Below are 14,059 nucleotides of genomic sequence, written 5' to 3' on the forward strand. Positions count from 1 at the left end.
TTTTTATGGACAAAGTAAATGTTTATAAATATTTTGGCATTTTATAGCTTTTCCTAGCAGAGCTTGAGGGCTGATAAGAAACTCAGCAGAAACAGGCTCAGTGGTCGGCATGAAGACACTCTCTCTCTCTCTCTGTTCTAGGGGATTTTACTCACTTTGGGACAAAAGCAATATAGTAGCATCTTTTCACTGACCAAGGTAACCAGAGTGTTGATCAGATCACACTGATACCTACAATTGGCCAAAATTAAATGAGAAGCATGGGGGGAGGTGCCAGGAAGCGGCAGGGGTACAGCATGTGAGACAGAGCAGATGCATGTGAGTGTGGTGTGATGAGGGAAGTGGCTGAAGAGCTGACACTTAAACCAGAATAATTTCAGAGGTGAAAAATTACCACCTCTCTTACTAGTGACATTGAAGAGAAAAAAAAAATTAGGGTTTTTCACTGATATGTTACAAGCATTTAGGCAAAAACACAACAGAAACCAAATCAAGTCACTATAAAGCAGTAAGAAAATATTAAAAAAAGACAGTATCAAACTTTAGTGAATGTTATTCTAGGTCTCGAAAATTTAGATGTCTGCTTAAACTAAAATTTTGCCAAAAACAAATCCAAAGTGAAAAAGCAGCAATTGTAGTAAACACATTAACAAATATGCAGATATAGATACACATATGAATAATGCAAGAGATTTACAGAAATGTAGTTTTGGCACTTTTACTTGGATTTTTTAAAGAAAGTGAATACAAATATCTTTGTACACAAATTCTCATTCTGGAGAAACAGGGTGTAGAATTACAAGGTACCAACATCTCCCTTCTTAAAAATAACATTGAAATGGATAACTGTACCTGTTAAATCTCCTGGTTGGCAACTTTTAAAATGTGACTTCCACCTAACTCCACAAATTTGACAAAGTTATTTTTGTTTGTGTAAGTGATACTGGTTATCCACTTCCAGTACATGTACCATTTGGCCAGAGGTCCATAAATAATATTAACATTTTTCAATGTAGAAATCTTAAAGTTCTAAAGGGAAATACTGCTCAGTAGATAAATTCTCCTGGAATTTCTTGTAGCAAAGGTTCCTCAAATTTAAATCGTTTGGAAATGGCCTTTTGCTCCATTTTCTCTTTTTCAGACTGTCTGCATTGTCCTAGAGTATATGAAGTAACTACAATTAACTCCTCAGTTACAATGGATTCCTCGGTTTCTGATTTGTCAGTATCTGAATTAATTTCAGGCACAGAATGACCTTCTTGCAGGGCATTTGCTTCTTCTAGTGCCTTTTCCATTCTGAAAGAAGGCTCTTGAATACTGCTCTGTGTCAACCAGGGGTGCTTTAGACATTCTTCAGCAGTGGCTCGATCCCTGTAAAGATACATGTTTTACAGTTAAGACATGTTAGAACTTCAGTTAAAATTAGAGCATAAGGTACTGTATTTATTGTATTATACTTTGGGAAGTATGACAAGTTGGCAAAAATCTTAACTGCGATTCCTGAATAAAACTATTAGTCTTGGAATTTGGGTGCAATTTCCCACAATGCTGAAAATTTTGTGAAAATGTTGAAATATTTTAAGTAAGTTATGTTTGAAACGCTCTCTTGAGAGACACCAAGAACAGATGGGAAGTATCTGCTAGAGATTAGCTGTCATTTCACTGTCAACTTCTACTAACCATGAATTATGAGTGCTGTTTACTGCCATGACACATTTGCAATAATACAGTTTTGCTAATTAATATTTAAATCCTGTTATACCGAGGTATGGTTCACATTTTCTCAAAATATTTTCATTTTTGCCCCCTTTTCTTTCAACAGTTATATTAAGTCAAGGGTCTCACTTTTGTGTTCCCATTTTGGTGTTTTAGATGTTGAACTATTTTTGGTTGGAGGAGATTCAATAAAAAACTGACAAGATCAATATTAAACTAATAAAAGTAATACTTACTCAGGTTTCTTAACTAAAAGTGTCCTGATGAAGTCAACAGCTGACTCAGACAAAACATCAAATTCTTCCTCAGAATAACTTAAATTCATCTGTGAGATGTTTAAGAATGTTTCTTGTTTATCATTGCCTAAGAAAGGTGATATTCCTGTAAGCATGACATATGTTAACACTCCAATGCTCCTAAATTAGAAAGAAAATGCAAGAAAAATTTAGTACCATACTCATTTCTTGAAACTAATTTGATCAATTTTTCATTAATAACTCTTACCACATATCTGTTGCCATGCTTATAGGATCATAACTAAGAATTTCAGGAGCTAGTATCAGAAAGAGAAGAAAACATTTAGTTTTTGTGGAAAAAATTCCTAATTTGCTCTTAGAGATAAAAAATTAAGCATTAGAAACTATAAGGCACTATTCAATGTTTGGGCTAAAATGAAAGGTTACCATGGATTAATATGAATTAATATAAAGCCTGACTAGATGTTTGTAATTAACTTGTTTACTTTTCACACTTCTACCCATCATTGTTGAGTCCTAGTATTTTACAAATATTTAAATATTTTAAAAACATCAAATATAAACTGACAATTTCTACGTAATCAAGCATTGTCTCTATCAGATCATGGCTTTTAAAACTTTCTCACTGCCACTGACATTTCTGCTTCTCCATTGCCCCACCCTCACCTGTGGCACTTTCTCCTCTCACCTGGGCCTTTTCAACTACTTGTCCCACCCCTCTGATCTATTCTTTCTGTTGCAGTCAGAGTGAGCTTTTTAAAACATCTACCCATTAACAAAAAGTCAACAAGATTAAAAAAAAAATTGGGCATTCTGAGACTACAGGCATGGGACAAAGGCAACTAAGTTGCATCTATAGAATTGAGAAAAATAATACGCTTCGAGGCTGGGTGCCCAGCACTTTGCAAGGCCAAGGCGGGAGGATCGCTTGAACCAGGAGTTCAAGACCAGCCTGGGCAACACAATAAGACTGTCTCTATAAAAAATAAACAAAAGCTAGCCGAGTGTCATGGTGCATTGCCTGTAGACCCAGCTACTGGGGAGGCTGAGGTGGGAGGATCACTTGAGCCTGGGAGGTAAAGGCTGCAGTGAGCCGAGACAGTGCCAGTGTATTCCAGCCTGGGTGATAGAGTGAGACCATGTCTCCAAAAAAAAAAAAAAAAGCAAAAAAAAAAAGCTTTGATATAAAGTCAATTGCTGCCACACATAAACACAATAGAAAGACACTGCCAAATATGCAAGGATTCAGGAAAAATATTATAAAAATACTCCTTTAAAAAAATCTCAATCCAGTTAACTAAAGATAATGTTTTTTCAAAACTATACAAATAAGGAGGCTAAACTATTAATAGGCAGTCAATAAGTACTGAATCCATGGAAAAACAGATTAAAAACTAAAAAACTGTGGTAATTACAATTAAAAAAAGGAATGAAAATGTTCTATTTCTATGAAAAAACAAAATACTCAAGGTCATGTATCTACTACTAATTTGTGACAAACCCCCATAGAATAAATGAGTGGGATGAAGAGGTTGGAAAGGAAATGCTAGGTATGCTAATCTCCTAAATTTTGATTTCTGAAATGGTTGAGTGAGAAACAGAGGTTGTAAATGTTAAAGTTTCAAAAGAAATGACTAGGAAATTAAAAATGAAATGCATAGCATCCAAATTACCGGGGAAGAAACGGTAAAACAGAGACCACATAGCAAGACTGTGGGAGGAGGGGTGCAGAAAATACCAATAGCTTACTTTTTTGAGTGCTTATTATGTGCTGAATACTGGTTTAAGGACTTTGTACAGCAAATCCAATGAAATCCTTATAAATTCCCTATGAGGTCGGTACTATTACTAGCCCCTTTTTATGGACAGATGAATCTGAGGTATAAAGAGATTTAAAGGTCAAGGTCACACAGGGCCAGAACTCAACACCAGTTTCTGTGTATATGTAAAATGACTGTGGGAAGCATAAACTCACCTTTTAAAAGGTGAGTCAGGGAAGGAAAAAGGAGAGTCCCTTTGTTTTTCTGTATAATGTACTTCTGAATCATTTTTAGTTTTCTTCTTTTTGGACTGAGCTTGTATTTCCATTATAATGTTTTGAGATGGGGAAAGGCTCTTGACAGAAAATTTAAAATTTACTAAGGAACAGAAAGCTCTAAAACAAATCACTAGCCTGGGCAACACAGTGAGATCCATCTTTACCAAAAAGAAAAAAAAACAACAAAAAACTGGCCCGCTGTGTTGGCACGTGCCTGTGGTCCCAGCTACTTGGGAGGCTGAGGCAGGAGGAGTTCAAGTTGGGAGCTGCAGCAAGCTATGATGGTGCCACTGCACTCCAGCCTGGTGACAGAGTGAGACTCTCTCAAACAACAACAACAAAGAAAGCATTAAAACAAAATAAAAACCCACCCTATTCAGGGCAATAATTACTATTTTGATTTTTCAGCTCACAGACCTACATTCTTCAGTCTTGTATATTGGAACTTACAATGGTATCCATTAATTTTGGCTAAAACACTTGGGTTGCTGCTTTCCCTAAAGAAACACTATTAAGTCATATCCCAAAAACTTACTTAGTGGTCATGATGCATATTAGTCAGCATACTGAAAATTAAGTATTCTGGCCCACTAAAATATATAAAAAAATTTTAAAGGTTGTTTCTGTGCCTGTGGCATCTTTTATTACCTAATTAAGGATCTTTTAAAAAATCTCTAAATTATTTTCTGGACTATCATTGCCATACAGGTTTGTTTTCTTCAACCCTATCGCCCCTCCTCAGTCTTTCTGTGCTCCGGATACCTCTTTTCTTATAACATCCTCAGTCTTTCAAGAACTACTCACTCCTTTTACCCTCCTCTCTGAAAGGAGACCCCTCTCTCTTCATTCCCCCTCTTATAGCCTATTTGCCCACTTCACGCTTCTACTCTCAGGCAGAGAGTCTTCCCTCAGGCCCAGGCCACAGCCTTCTCCATTCCTGCCACAGCCACCCTCCCTTCTCCCAGGTCTGCTGGCAGCCTAGGTGACTTCCACACTGATGTCCATGACTCAGACAGCCTACCTTCACAGCTTCTTGATTTCCTGGTCTAAAAAATTGCCTTTCCAGCCTTACATCCAAGTCCTCATAATTACAAAGAGCTATTTCACACTGAAATTTTAAATATTAATATTCCTTTTTTTTTTTTTTTTGAGACGGAGTCTCACTCTGTTGCCCAGGCTGGAGTGCAGTGGCGCGATCTCAGCTCACTGCAAGCTCCGCCTCCCAGGTTCATGCCATTCTCCTGCCTCAGCCTCCCGAGTAGCTGGGACTACAGGTATGCACCATCACGCCTGACTAATTTTTGTATTTTTAGTAGAGATGGGGTTTTGCCATGTTGGCCAGGCTGGTCTCAGATTCCTGGCCTCAAGTGATCCGCCCACCTTGGCCTCCCAAAGTGCTGGGATTACAGGTGTAAGCCACTACACCTGGCCTAAATATTAATATTCTAATCTCTGGTCACAACCTCTCAATTTCACAGCCTTATTCTATAGATACCTTTAAAAAAACATCAAACTATTAATCTTTCAAACTCCAATTTTCCTCAGTCTATCAAAGAAAGTCATAGTTGACTTCTTTGATGACACGCCTAGATCCATGGCGTATCATCATTCAGCTGCTTTCTTGCTGCTACCTTCGATGTTTAAGCTCGTTTTTCTTTCTCCCAGAAACACTCAACCATGGATCCAACCAGATGCCCTCTCTGCTCCACACTTCTATGGAACCTCAGACTTGGCAATGCCTTTGTCAATGTTTGTTACCAACCAAAACATCCTTAAAGATCCTTACTTGTTAAATAGTCTCCCACCCTCAAATAAGCTAATATCCCACTTTGTTAAGAAAATCCTCTCCTATTCATTTTAGAAGTAATCCCTTCAAATTCTCTTAGCCCTGTAGTGAAGAGACAGTGAAGACATCACCAGTTTAGTATCCTACTCTTGAAAGTTTTCCATTGTAAAATGTAATCCAAAGGAATAAATCTCTGATGGTAGAATTTCAACATAGCAGACAGCTGGTTCCACTATGAGTCATGCCCCATGGACAAGTCCCCTAATGAAGGTGATGCCTAACCCCAGAGCAAAACTACTTTTATGAATACTTACCCACATATTCAGGGGTACCCATAATTTCTCGGAGCTCTTCACTGTTCTTCAATATTCTTGAAAGGCCAAAATCAACAATCTTAATGTCACCCAATGGAGATTCGCTTGTCAACAGAATATTCTGAGGCTAAAAAACAACATACCCCCACAAAAATCAATACAACTATGATTAAGTACACAAAACATGTAGCCCATAAAACATACATTTCACCTGTGAAACTGAGACTGAGGAATTTAACAGTAAACAGTCATTTGTTAAAGAAATATTTTTACAATATACTTCCTACTATGTATAAGGTAGCAGGACTGTACTCTCTTGTATTTTCAGTCTCTTCCCCTACCCTGGCTCTTCCTCAGCATATAAACAGGTTTCTATCCCCACCTCATGGAAACCATTCCCCATGACCCTGAATCTCCTGCAGGTAGTAGTATCTCCTACTATTCCCTCAAAGCTCAGTTTCTTGAAAGCATGGTCAAGCACAATTGGTATCGTTTTCTCAGTCCAACTAAATCTCTTTTGCCCCCTCGACTGAATCTGCCTTCATTAAGGTCACAATAACTTCAATAATCAAAGACCCACCAAATCCCATCTGTGTCTTTCAGGGACTATTCTGCATGCAATGATTTCTGTAGCACTGGGCACTGTTAAGCATCCTTATATTGATGAAATTCCTCCCCGTTTTCTCCACCTTGGATCTCTTCCTTCTTCTACAGAGCCCTCACTATTTTCTCAATGTTTTCCTTCTGTCCTCCTTTTAAATATTTGTGCTGTTTAGGATCTCTCGCTGCATGGCCAACTCTTCTCCCACCACTCTGCATTCTATTTTGGAGCAATTTCATCTACTTCCAAAGCTTCAGCTGCCACTTACATACTGATGACTTCTACCCTAAGTTCTCTCTGGACTTGTGAGTGGGGACATGTGGGGTGAGGACACGTACAGTAATGGGAAAGAGCTCCCCAGAGCCACAGAATCAGTGGGGTTCATATCCGTGGAGTCATTTTTACCCAAGGGAAAATAACCTAAGATACTTTCACATAAAAAGACAAGTAAATATATTATGGACTAGAATGTAAAATTCATTAAATTTTTAAAACACAAAATTTGAAAGGAAAGTTTGTGTTTGCATTATAAAGAGTCCTCACTTAATGTTTTCTGACATTAAGAATATTTCCAAAGGTAAGCTGAGAAACATTGGTAAATTACAAATACTTCACTATAACACCCAGTGTTTTAAGATTGGGTCCCTGCTTCCTTTTCAAGATTAATTTCCTGTCATGGCTCCAAAGGCAATCTGTGCCCCAAATCAAACAGTCTGTAATCCCTAAATAAGACAGCTACTCCCACATCTCATGCCTTTGCACATGTACCGCCTTTGTTCAGGATGCCCTCTCCCCTTCTCTCCCTGACAGATTTATTCTCATCCCTCATTCCATGCATGATGGGTCTCAATAAAGCACCAATTCCTCTGTAAAGCCTGCCCTGGTTTCCCCTGCTCCTTCCAGGGAGGGCTTGATGGCTGCCCCGTTCCTGCTGCACAGCATGGTGTATACAGCATGCTTACTCCATTGTTTGGTTAGCTGTTTGTTTCTGTCTCCATCACATTGGTCCCCTAGATGCACAGAATGAATGTTCACATTTCCTTTCCTTCCATTCATATTCTGCCCCTCCATCTGACTTCTGTCCTCTCATTCCACTACAAATCACAAAATCAAGTGATATTTTTCCAATGCTTTCTTCTGAACCACTCCCTTAGCAGTGTTTGACAAACCACTCCTTCCTTGTTTATATATTACTTTTCTCTTGGCTCTCATGACAAAACACTGTCCTGGCTTTCTTCCTATCTCTGGCTGCGTCTTTCATCTCCTCTGAGGGGCCACCTTCTTTTACCTGGTCCACTGGATGCTGGGTTTCTCCCGGCTTGATCTTGAGGCCTTTCCTCTTTTTACTCCAAACTCTCAGCTTGCATGATCTGCACCCAAGGCTTAAATATCACCTACACCTTATGACTCACAATTTTTTTCTTTCTTTCAGACCTCTTCAACCAGCTGCTTACCTATTATCTCCCCTTTGATGTCTCAAAGGTACCTCAAATTCAACATGACCAAAAACAGACTCCTATTTTCCTTCCTAAATCAGATTCTCCCTATGCCAATGACAGGTGTCTCAGTGAATGCTATGATCATCCCTCAGAACAGAAGAGAACACTAACAATCATCTTGGCCATTCCTTTCCTCCCCGCTCTTCCATTTAGCTAACATGTCACCATAGTTGATTTTAAGTACTAAATTCCAAGCATTTCTAGACTTGGCCTTTTTCTCTCCATCCACAGAAAACCAAAGCTACCTTTCTTGCTCTACTGCGATGGCCTCTTCAGTGTTTTGCTAGGATCCATTTTGCCCACATTGCAGCCAGGAGGTTCTTTTGTATTATATAAATTAGATCTGTTGTCCCCTTTCCTAAACCCTTCCACAGCCTCCCACTGCTCTTAGATAACCTCCAAACTCCTTTGCATGGTGTGCATGTCCTGAGGTCCAGCTTCTGCCGAGCTAGCTCTCCAGACTCATCATATGCCATGATACCCCTGGCTCCATGAAGATGGGTCCCACAGGACACTTTCCAGTCTCTCACACTTGCCATGCTCCCTCTCACAAGAGTGAATTTGTATATGGTATTCTCTCAGTCTAGAACACTTTTTTCCATTCTTTGCCTAGTCTCAACTTGGTGAGAAGGCCTAAGATGGCAGTGAAGCAGATTACAATTTCCATCCATGAGAGGGGCTGCAATATGAAAAAGGAAATTGAGGCATAGATGGTCCCTCTTTTTTTGAGATGGAGTTTCGCTCTTTCACCCAGGCTGGAGTGCAGTGGTGCAATCTCGGCTCACTGCAAGCTCCACCTCCTGGGTTCACACCATTCTTCTGCCTCAGCCTCCCGAGTAGCTGGGATTACAGGCGCCCACCACCATGCCCAGATAATTTTTTGTATTTTTAGTAGAGATTGAGTTTCACCGTGTTAGCCAGGATGGTATCCATCTCCTGACCTTGTGATCCACCCGTCTCGGCCTCCCAAAGTGCTGGGATTACAGGCGTGAGCCACCGCGCCCAGCCAGATGGTCCCTCTTTTTAAAAAGGATCTTACCTTCTACCCAACCACCCATCCTACCCTTTTCTATTATGAAAATGCCTGTAAGTTTATCAGGCTGAATTCAAAGAATGGGAAGAATCTACAGCTTCACGAGCACAGAAACCACAGTACTGATTAATCTTTTATCACTGTGATCAGTGCCAGCCACACATTAATATTGTTGGGTGAATGAATGGGAGAAACATAACTAAAAAAATTAAGAGGGTGTCTATTTTGTGTCAGGACTGGTAGTAGTATAAATATAAGGAATAAGAACACCCTACTGTCAGAGTTTATAATCAAGAGAAAATAGACGGACCTGCCAGGCTCAAGTCACTCCTCTGTGAATTGCACCGTGAGAGCAATATATACAAAGTACTCAGGCGATAAATATATCAGAGTGATTAATTCTGCCCTGGAAAATTACAGAGGAGCTATGTGAGCAGACCCTGAAGGGTAAAAAGATTTCCTCATTTATTCAACAAATATTTACTGATTGCCTAATGAGCTAGGCCCTGGGGAAATAACAGAAAACAAGACACGAGTCCTCTCTTTTGGAGCCCTGCATCTTAATGGAGACAAATAAATACACCTTGGGTCGCTTTAAGCACTATGGGGAACTCAAAGCAGGGTGATGGGCGAGATGGGTTGCCTGGGGTGTGTGCACGGGCATGCTATCTTTAGGGGAGTCAGAGAAGGCCTTTCTAAGAAGGCAACCTGAAGGAGGAGAGGATGATGTTAAAAAAGAGCCAGTCACGGCTCAGTGTCCTGGAGGGGTTGGGGTAAGCAGGAGGCATTCCAGGCAGAGGGAAGAGCAAGTATAGAGGCCGTACTGCTGTGGAGCATCTGCAGGAAATCCTGTGTGGCTGGAGGACAGCACAAGGCAAAAGGGGTACGAGTGGTAGGAGGCATGAGGTTGGAAAGGAAATGGCTAGGAGATCACAGGGCTTTGTAGGCTATTCTGGAGTAAATGGCAGAAGACAGGCCACATTTTCTTTGTTAATTAGCTTCTAGCTAATTCTTCAGGAAAAAAGCACCTATGTAGCATCATGACTATGAGTCCTCAGACTTTTCAAGGCAATTTTAATTTTAGTACGTTAATAAAATACTACAGTACAACAAAAGGGCTGGGCGCAGTGGCTCATGTCTTTAATTCCAGCAATTTGGGAGGCCGAGGTGAGTGGACTGTTTGAGCTTAGGAGCCTGGGCAACATGATGAAAACCTGTCTCCATCAAAAATACAAAAAATTAGCCAGGCTTGGTGGTGTACATCTGTAGTCCCAGCTACTTGGGAGGCTGAGGTGGGAGGATCACTTGAGCCTGGGAGGCAGAGGTTGCAGTGAGCCAAGATAGTGCCACTGCACTCCAATCTGGGTAACAGAGTAAGACCCTGTCAAAATCAAAAAACAAAACAAAACAAAAATTATAGTAATTTTTTGATGACCACAAAATGTCAATTGTTCAGTGACACATATTCATAATTGAATGTTTTGCCCTTTCCAGTGCACACAAAATGCCAAGTGAAATACTGCTAGGGAAAATCTTCACCAAATCTTGAGATATTCTTGTGATTAGTAAACATGTACATTATATGAATGTTCTTAAATACCATTTGTTCCCTTAAAATAGTTTAAATGTTTTTCCCTTTTATGTGTGTACACTTTATATTCCCTGAGAAATGCTTTCTTTAGTTACTACGCAAAAACTAATTGGTTCGGTGGTAATGTTGTAAATCCTAAATTAGTGTGATCAAATTATTAAAATCTTATTGTATGAGACGCCTAGGCCCTGTTACATGCATCTGTGATACACCAGTGTGACAGACTTTCTAAAAATGAAGTTAAACAACTGAGAGAGAGGTTGCTAGAAAAAACATATTTCTCATAAAATCAGAGCTATTTCAGGGGATTTCAGTTAATATTTATTATGTGGCCTTTACCAACTGTGCCCTATTTTGACCACAGGGCTCTTTTTAAAAATAGACTTTGCTCCTCTGAATAAAATATATGTACAATTACAGGACTATAATCTCTGTCTCTTCTTCGATGGTGAAATGTATCTACTTCCAATAAGCTGAAATACATGTCCTGAAAACAAAGCTAAGTACCTCAGCATTTACAATTTAGTTAAACTTCCTTTCTAGGGAATCCAGTTCATGATAAAGAAGTTGTGGCACATAAAACCTAGTTCTATTTAAAATGTATGAATCCCAGGTAGTAAGGGAGAGAAAGAAGCAAGGTCAATCAGTAGAGAGGTGATGACAGTGGAATAAGCAGAAAACCTGCAGACGGTCCTTAAATAGATGGTGGCTGTAGGGAAGTCTTTTATTTATCTCAGTATCTTCATCTTCGTACATAATCCATTTAACGTTTACTGAACAATCACCACTGGAGAAGATTTAGTGGCTAAGATCACTGTAAAGTTGAGGTTAACCTGCTCAATAAGGCTTAGGGTATTATGGACAGGGTTTTAAGGAACATTTTATCAGGCAATTAAAGTTCTAGTACATTAACTATTAAAAACCAGGTTAGAGTAGAGAAATAGGTAAATAATCCTGTCTAAATTAATTTGGGGGACTGTTTAGAAATGTTTTTGTTACCCCTACTTTCAAGTAATATACTGATGCTTAAATTTAAATCTCATATGGAAAGTCCCAGCTTCTGGCCACTTTTTTTGAAATTAAGTTTTAGAAATTAAGGTTTTAATTAAAAAAAAGTTTTTGAGACAGGATCTCATTCTGTTCCCCAGGCTGGAATGCAGGGGTGCAATCTCAGCTCACTGCAGCCTCGAACTCCTGAGCTCAGGCAATCCTCCTGCCTCAGCTTCCTCCGTAGCTGGGACTATAGGCGCATGCCACCATGGCTGGCTGAGTTTTTAATTTTTTGTAGAGACGAGGTCTCGCTATGTTGCCTGGGCTGGTCTCAAACTCCTGGGCTCAAGTGGTCCTTCTACCTCAGCCTCCCGAAGTGCTGGTATTACAGGTGTGAGCCACCACACCTGGCCTTCTTCTAGTCTACTTTTAACCATAAGCATAACTGGGTGGAAAAATTAAGTGATAGAATCCTAGTATAGTTGTCCCTTGGTATCTGGTGGGGATTGGTCCAGGGACTCCTTGCAGATACAAAAATTTGTGATGCTCCAGTCCCTGAGAGGAAGTGGTGTAGTATTTGCATATAACCTAAGCATATCCTCCTGTAAACTTTAAATCATCTCTAGGTTACTCAGAATAGCTATTATAATGCCACACATCACCTCATTTGTATGGATTCAATGAAATACTTAGTGGGGGGCCAATTCAAGGTTAGCTTTTTGGAACTTTGTGAAATTTTTTTCCCCCTGAATATTTTCAACCTGTGGTTGGTTGAATCCATGGATGCAGAGGGTTGACTGTACTAACACTCCTGAAAGACTGAACCAGTACACCACCATTTGAAGAAAAAAGAGCAATGGATTTTAAGACCAGATTTCTTTGTGCTATTTTTGGTCAGTCCTCCCTCCCTTGGACAGGACTAAAACCAGGTCACTCTATTGAATGACTAATTCACCAAATTATTGAGACTGTTTTGGTACTTTTAGTTGGTTTTGTTCTGACTTTGCCAGAGTTGTTGTTTCTCAGATTTGCAGTTTCTGCAACATTTTATATATTAAATGAATGGGCTTTCTCTTAATCATGGTTGTCTTTTCTATTTTTGTGGATTTATGGACTCATACTTTTACAGACTCCTAAATCTGTATCTGCTATTCCCTCACCCACCCCAAGAACTTTCCCAGCTCAATTTAAGATATTTGGCTGAGAGTCTTCAGTGAATCAGTCTTTTGGCAAATTGATCATTCAGGCTCTGCACCAAAGCCAAACAGTGTATTTCCCATAGTGTCAATTATATCCTTAAAAGAAGCAACTATAATAGTTATTTTAACTTCCAACTAACTTCTGTCACAGGGACAGGAGTTTCCCATCTTAACCAGCATGGAGACTAAATAGCTTAATAATTCAAAATTACCATATATATTGGGATTATCAGTTTTTAGAGAATGAAAACATAATATATTTAGCTTTGAGGCAATGTGGGAAAATAATTTCTTAAAAAATAGCCTAGTCTTTCAAGCTCTTCTAGAGACCAAGAGTCAACATTATGAGCACACACTGTCGAAGACAGAGGACAGCAGACTCACTTCGTCCAGACTCACAGAGGCCAACTGGAAAGACCTTTTAGTAGAAATCACTCTCGCCTGCATAGCTGCCATACCAACCCCATCTCTGTCCTCTCCCTCCAGTAGCTGACTCACAGACATGTCTGACTGCACATGGAGGGGCAAAAAGGCAGAAGGAAGGCTGAGAACCCTTTGGACCACTTTGTCTTCTACTTCCTCTGGGTCGAGGAAACATGGAGAGTCCAGTTTTCAACATCAAAGGCCCATCATCATCATCAAGGCCTCTACTGAATCTGGAAAGAATTCTACACCAAGTGTATTAGAGAGAAAGGAATATGATACTGAATGTACTGAGGAGAAAGGGATATAATTTCCTTGTGTAAACACACACTTAAAGTTGGTATTCAAGAACTTAATATTCACCTTTGGTACTCTCAAGTGACATCAAAGATCCATGACACATGGTGTTGACAACCTGTCTGACTTGCTACTTAATTAGTTCTTGAATAGTCACAGGTTGAACTGTCATAAGCTGAAAGCTCATTTCCTATAGGTGCAATGCTATTTAAATTGGGGTTCTGTTCCTGGAAGTCCATCATAAGACTAGTAAAACATCATTAAAAAATAAAACAGATACACGATTTTGCAAAGTTAAGAGTGTAAAACCAAACA

The 14,059-nt window shown here is 39.5% G+C and overlaps 2 protein-coding genes across 3 annotated transcripts in view; one reads left to right on the plus strand and one right to left on the minus strand.

Annotated features, from left to right (window-relative positions):
* The window catches only part of LOC112620440 (cytochrome c oxidase assembly factor 1 homolog), a 124,300-nt gene that overhangs the window by 106,769 nt on the left and 3,472 nt on the right, over positions 1 to 14,059 (plus strand). The gene's annotated exons all lie outside the window — the stretch shown is intronic.
* The window catches only part of STK17A (serine/threonine kinase 17a), a 44,154-nt gene continuing 30,641 nt past the window's right edge, over positions 547 to 14,059 (minus strand). The window contains exons 4-7 of the mRNA XM_025379024.1: positions 6,112 to 6,238; positions 2,221 to 2,269; positions 1,953 to 2,132; positions 547 to 1,371 (exon numbers count right to left, since the gene is read on the minus strand). Of these exons, the coding sequence (XP_025234809.1) occupies positions 1,047 to 1,371; positions 1,953 to 2,132; positions 2,221 to 2,269; positions 6,112 to 6,238 (681 nt within the window). The 3' untranslated portion in view covers positions 547 to 1,046. The remainder of the gene's footprint in view (positions 1,372 to 1,952; positions 2,133 to 2,220; positions 2,270 to 6,111; positions 6,239 to 14,059) is intronic.

The sequence above is a fragment of the Theropithecus gelada genome, chromosome 3, assembly GCF_003255815.1.
Source record: "Theropithecus gelada isolate Dixy chromosome 3, Tgel_1.0, whole genome shotgun sequence".
NCBI lineage: Eukaryota > Metazoa > Chordata > Mammalia > Primates > Cercopithecidae > Theropithecus > Theropithecus gelada.